General features: G+C 43.3%; 2 protein-coding genes across 2 annotated transcripts in view; one reads left to right on the forward strand and one right to left on the reverse strand.

Moving 5' to 3' along the window:
• MCHR2 (melanin concentrating hormone receptor 2) overlaps positions 1 to 231 on the forward strand; it is a 39,406-nt gene extending 39,175 nt beyond the window's left edge. Inside the window, 1 exon segment of the mRNA XM_061131812.1 lies at positions 101 to 231. Coding sequence (XP_060987795.1) covers positions 101 to 231 — 131 coding nt within the window.
• LOC133048049 (keratin, type II cytoskeletal 8-like) lies at positions 9 to 1,804 on the reverse strand. Its single transcript, XM_061131586.1, has one exon. It carries the CDS (start codon positions 1,718 to 1,720, stop codon positions 266 to 268), a length of 1,455 nt encoding a protein of 484 aa, XP_060987569.1. The 5' UTR covers positions 1,721 to 1,804; the 3' UTR covers positions 9 to 265.
• Between the last annotated feature and the right edge of the window lie 4,668 nt (positions 1,805 to 6,472).

The raw sequence follows: 6,472 nt of genomic DNA on the forward strand, positions 1-6,472 counted from the left end.
TTTTTTTTTTGCGGGTTGGCAGAGCCAACTGAAGCTTTATTCTGAAAAAAGATACTCGAATTGGATTTATTCTGAAAAAGACGCTTACGTTGGCTTTTAGTTGGGGTCATGGGCAAAAGGGGCAACCCCAGGCAGTCGACTCCCCCCAGGTGTGGGCGGAGGTCAGGGGCGAAACCTCAGGTCTCCCATGCACATGCTCCCCCGCACAACTCTATCTGCGGGAGCCAGTGAGCGGGGGAATGCTGGGAGGGACCGCAGGAGCCTTTCACTTAGACAGGACATCAGAGGACTCAGACACCAGCTTCCCATCGCGGGTCTCAATCTTCTTCACAACCACAGCCTTGGAACTGGTGCGGCTGAAGGAGCTGGGGCCACCGCCAGAGCCCAGGCTCAGGCTGTAGTTGAAGCCAGGGGTCCCGTAGGACGAAGTCAGTCCACCTGCGTAGCCACTGGTGGTCCTGGTGTGGATACTCATGTTCTGCATCCCAGACTCCAGCCGGCTCTCCTCGCCCTCCAGCAGCTTCCTGTAGGTGGCAATTTCCACGTCCAGGGCCAGCTTGACGTTCATGAGCTCCTGGTACTCACGCAGCTGCCGTGCCATGTCCTGCTTGGCGTTCCTCAGAGCGGCCTCCAGCTCAGCCAGCTTGGCCTGAGCATCCTTAACAGCCATCTCACCACGCTGCTCAGCATCAGCGATGGCAGCCTCCAGGGAAGCCCTCTGGCCTTTGAGGCCCTCGATCTCTGCCTGGAGACGGCTGATGTTCCGGTTCATCTCAGAAATCTCCGTCTTCGTGCGACGGAGGTCATCCCCATGCTTCCCAGCCAGTGTCTGAAGCTCCTCATACTTGATTTGGTACATGGTCTCGGCCTCAGCCCGGCTGCGGTTGGCGATCTCCTCATACTGGGCCTTGACCTCAGCGATGATGCCGTCTAAGTCCAGGTTGCGGTTGTTGTCCATGGACAGGACCACGGACGTGTCAGAAATCTGAGACTGCATCTCACGGATCTCCTCTTCATACAGTTGCCTGTAGAAGTTGATCTCATCAGTCAGCCCCTCCAGGCGGGACTCCAGCTCGACCTTGTTCATGTAAGCTTCATCCACATCCTTCTTGATGATGACAAATTCATTCTCCATGTCTGTGCGCTTTTGGATTTCTTCCTCATACTTGGTCTTGAAGTCCTCCACCAGCCCCTGCATGTTGCCAAGCTCTACTTCCAGCTTCAGCTTCTCCTGGGCCAGAGTTTCCAGCTGCCGACAGAGGTTGTTGATGTAGCTCTCAAACATGTTGTCTATGTTGCTCCGGGCAGTTTTCTGCTGCTGCAGGAGGTTCCATTTGGTCTCCAGAACCTTGTTCTGCTGCTCCAGGTGCCGCACCTTGTCGATGAAGGAGGCAAATTTGTTGTTGAGGGTCTTGATCTGCTCCTTTTCCTGGGTGCGGACGGCCTGGATGTTGGGGTCCACCTCCAGCTTGAGGGGGCTCAGCAGACTCTGGTTCACGGTGACAGCTGTGATGCCCCCCAAACCTGGGGCCCCACCGTAGCTCCCAGCCACACCCATGCCGGTGCCCAGGCCGCCCCGAAAGCTGCTGCCGCTGCCCACTCGGGAAAAGGCCGAGGAGCTGATGCGGGAGCCGGGCCCACTGGTGTAGGAGCGGCTGCTGAAGGACCTTGGGGCGGAGGTAGACACCTTGTAGGACTTCTGGGTCACCCTGATGGACATGATGGAGGCTGGAGAGGAGGCGAGGAGGCCGGAGGCGAGGAGGCTGAAGCTGAGTAAGAGTCGAGGAGTTGAGAAGCTGCTTCTCGGTCCTGAATTATGTTTTAAAAGTTGTACACTTTTTAAAAAATATCCAAGTCTTCCTGATTGCTTTGGACTTCTTGTCAGGAAGGCAAAGATTAATTTTCCATTTACTTCAAAAGCTCAATGAAATGAGCCCAGAGCAAAACATAAAACTTCACGATATCTTCTTTTAATATCCCATTTTTTGTTGACACCTCTCTATGCCAAGAGTCTGGTTCCTTCTATAGGTAGCCTCCTCCCTCACCTAAGGTTAAGCCTATAACTAAAACTCCTTTCTGACTTCACCCAAAAGGGATAGAAGCAAATTGTTTCATTTGCCCTTTCAGCTATTAGCTCAGACACAGCTATAGTCCATGCAAAACACTAGGCTAAATTGGTATTCTGATTTCTGGTGTTTGCAAATTTATCACTTAATATGCATTTACAGAGGGGCTTCTCTAGCAGGTCAGTGGTAAAGAATCCTCCTGCCAATTCAGGAGAGGCAGGTTCGATCCCTGGGTCAGGAAGATCCCTGAAGAAGGAAATGGCAACCCACTCCAGTGTTCTTGCCTGGGAAATCTCACGTATAAAGGAAGCTGGTTGGCTACAGTCCATGGGGTTGCAATAGATCTAACAACTAAACAACAACAACATTTACAGAACAATTTACCCCCATGCCGGGCTCCAATGAAATGAAAAAATTTGTAATTGCCTAAGACATCATCCAGTCTCAAGGACTGGATATCCAGTGTCTCCTGTTTCCTGCAGATAACTCTACCTTCTCGGGTGAACCAGAAAACAACCTACAGCAGTTTCTCAACTCTGAATTACAGTGGAAGGGCCTGCCTGGGGGCTCAGTGGTAAACAGTCCGCCTGCCAACACAGGAGACACTGGCTCTATTCCTAGTTGGGGACGATCCCACATGCGGTGGAGCAACGAAGCCTGTGTGCTACAACTATTGAGCCTGTGCTCCAGAGGCTGGGGACCGCAACTGCTGAACCCACACACCAAAACTACCAAAACCCATGTGCACCGCAACTAGAGAGCAGCCTCCGCTCGCTGCAGCCAGAGGAGAGCCCACACAGCGATGAAGTCCTAGCACAGCCAAGGGTAAATAAACACGTCAACACAATTAAAACAAAAGTCAGTGGATCTGTAAAATGTGCCACTGATGTGCCGTTGGGAAACTAAAATACAACAATAAATGTTCACATTACCAGGACACTACACTCCATCAGAAACACCAACATGGGAAAATGCACATCACAAAGGTGAGGGAAAAAAACAAGACTGACAATCAACATTTGATGCATTTTCTTCTAAGATTACATGCGCTCATCTCTACTGCTCAATGAAAGAATTCTCCACCAAGTGATTTCCTCACTGCTAATAAATACTCAATCCAAACACATAAATAAATCATATAAAAGGATCAAAATAGATTTAAACACCTCATAAAATGTTTTACTTTTTTCAGGCACAAGTTTGAGGGAAAAAAATGTAAATAATTTTGAAATCAATTGTATTTCTATAGCAACAAAGCCACAAGCACTTGCTACCTTAACAACTGAAAATCTTAATACTACATCCTGAAAATAAAGCTTTGAGTTTCTTGAGGATGAAAAGTTATCCTGGGTTTCATCACACTATTATTAGGAATGCAATTCTGGGATACAGCTTTAAAGGTATTCTCTTCTATCAAAATCCTATTTAAAAGTATAAAGTCACCCCCTAATCAAAAGCAAAAAAATTTTCTAAAACACTGCCTGATTTCTACTGAGAATACAGTTGTTTCTGTAGCATCTTAAATAAAGTGGGGTGCTTTCCTTAACTTACAAAACTGAATACATTTGCTACCTCCCTGAAAAACTTCAAAACAAATATCTATATTTTGCTAATAAATTTAATTATTACTGAGCACTTCATTTTTTCAGATATGTACTCAGAAGTGGGACTGATGGATCATGTGGCAGTTCTATTTTTTCTTTATAACAATTTTATTTTTATATTTCTTTTTAAAATTTTGTTTATTTTTTAACTGATGGAAAATTGTGTTGGTTTCTGCCATACAACGTGAATCAGCCATAATTATATATAAATATCCCTTCCCTCCCGAGCCTTCCTCCTCTCCTCATCCCACCCCTCTAGGTCATCACAGAGTTGACTCCTTGTGTAATTTAGCAACATCGCACTATCTATTTTACACATGATCGTGTATATATGCCAATGCTATTTTTCAATTCATTCCACCCTTACCGTCCCCCATAGTGTCCACAAGTCCATTCTCTACTACATTAATCAGTACCATTTTTCTAGATTCCATATATATGTATTAACACATAATACTTGTTATTCTCTTTCTGACTTATTTCACTCTGTATTAAAAGGCTCTAGGTTCATCCATCTCACTTTGAGGAATCACCATACCTACCATACCATAATGGCTGGACCAATTTACATTCCCACCAACAGTGTATAAGGGTTCCCTTTTCTCCACATTCTTGACAAACATTCTTTTGTCTTTTTGGTGATAGCCATTTTAACAGGTATGAAGTGATATCTCATTATCATTTTGATTTGGCTTTCCCTGGTGACTAATGATGTTGAGCAATTTATCCTCTGTTAATTATTTGTATGTCTTCTTTAGAGAAATGTCTATTCAGGCCCATTGTTCATTTTTTAATCAAGTTGTTCTGAGTTATTTGAATTCCTTATGTATTTTGGACATTAACCCTCCCATTAGACATATGATTTGAAAATATTATCTCTCATTTAATAGGTTGTTTCTGCACTCTATTGATTGGTTTTTGTGTGTGTGTGTGGTTTTTTTTTTTTGGTGGTTTTTTGTTTGTTTTCATTTTTCTTTGCTTTGCAGAAGCATTTTTATTTGATCAAACATCAATTGCCTGTGCTTTTGATGTCATATCCATGAAACCAATGCCAAGACCAATGTCAAGATAATTTTCCCGTATGTTTTCTTCTTCTAGTTTTACAGCTTCAGGTCTTAGATTTATATAATCCGTTTTGAGTTGATACTTGTATATGGTGTGAGATAAAAGCCCAGTTTCATTCTTCTGCATGAAGGTATCCAGCTTTCCCAATACTGTTTATTGAAGAGGTTCTCCTTTCCCCACTGTGTATTCTGGGCACCTTGTCAAAAATTAGTTGACAATAAATGCATAGATTTATTTCTGGATTCTCTACTCTGTTTCACTGGTACAAGTACCATATTGTTTTGAATATTATACCCTTTAATATATTTTGAAATCAGTAGTTATGATGCCACCAGCTTTGTTCTTATTTAAGAGTGCCTTAGCTATTTGGGCCTTCCCTGATGGCTCAGAGGTTAAAGCGTATGTCTGCAACGCGGGAGACCTGGGTTCAGTCCCTGGGTCCAGAAGATCCCGTAGAGAAGGAAATGGCAACCCACTCCAGTATTCTTGCCTGGAGAATCCCATGGACAGAGGAGCCTGGTGGGCTACAGTCCATGGGGTCACCAAGAGTCGGACACGACTAAGTGACTTCACTTCACTTAACTATTTGGGATCTTTGGTATTTGCATATGAATTTCAGTGTTGTTTTTTCCATTTCTGTAAAGAATGTCATTGGGATTTGGAATTGCACTGAATGTATAGATCACTTTGGGTGATATGGATATTTTAACATTACTGTTTCCAGTTCATGAACCCAGGATATGTTTCTATTGGTGTTTCATTTAATATCTTTCATCAATGTTTTTGATTTATAGTATACAAGCCTTTCACCTCTTTGGTTAAGTTTATTCCTATTTTTTTCTTTCAGTTGGTATTGTGAATGGATTGTTTTCTTAACTCCTTCAGATAGTTTGTTGTTAGTGCACTGAAATTTCACTCATTTTTGCGTGTTGATTTTGTATTTTCCTGAGACTTTACTCAATTCATTTATTAGTTCTAACAGTTTTTTATTGAGTCTAGAATTTTCTACATATATGATCATGTCATCTGCAGACAGAAAAAATTTTACTTTTTCCTTTCCAATTTGGTGTCTTTTATTCCTTTTTCTTGCCTCAATAGACTTTTAGTACTAAGTTGAACACAAGTGGCCAGAGTGGGCATCCTTGCCTTGTACTGAATCTTAGAGGAAAAGTTTTCCAAAGTCGAGGCCTCAAGAAGCCTTGAAGCTTCCACATTTGCCCTCTTGGAATCCTGCACTAAGACACTGTGTAAGAAAGCCAGTCTAGCCTAGTGGAGGATGAGAGGCTACCCGGAGCAGAACTGAGGTACCCCAGCAGGTCGCTAACACCAACTGCCAGACACAACTGAACCATCTTGGATCTGACAGCCCAGCTGACTGTTTCAGCATTTATAGTGAGTGACCCAGGAGAGGGCAACAGAGGAACCATCCAGCCAAACCACAGGATAGTGAAAAATAACAAACTGTTTACATTTTAAACCACGAGCTTTGGGGCAATTTGTTCTGAAGCAATAGGTAACCAAAACAGCATCCATGAAAGTAAAAATTAATAAAATGGTACTTGGTGATAAAAACAAGTGTGAGTCTCTGAAGTGTTAGAGTTATTATAAATCTTGAGTCCTTCCTTTCTTCCTTCATTCTATAAATATTTATTGAGCACCTAGCATATTCCAGGTAATATATTCTTTCAGACACAGATTGACAAAATATTTTCCTGCCTTTGCAATGTTTATGAGCCA

Source organism: Dama dama, chromosome 28 (assembly GCF_033118175.1).
Source record: "Dama dama isolate Ldn47 chromosome 28, ASM3311817v1, whole genome shotgun sequence".
Classification (NCBI taxonomy): Eukaryota; Metazoa; Chordata; class Mammalia; order Artiodactyla; family Cervidae; genus Dama; species Dama dama.

Bases quoted from the DNA above. Each gene is read 5' to 3' on its own strand.
- LOC133048049 (XM_061131586.1), bottom strand. From the start codon at position 1,720: ATGTCCATCAGGGTGACCCAGAAGTCCTACAAGGTGTCTACCTCCGCC.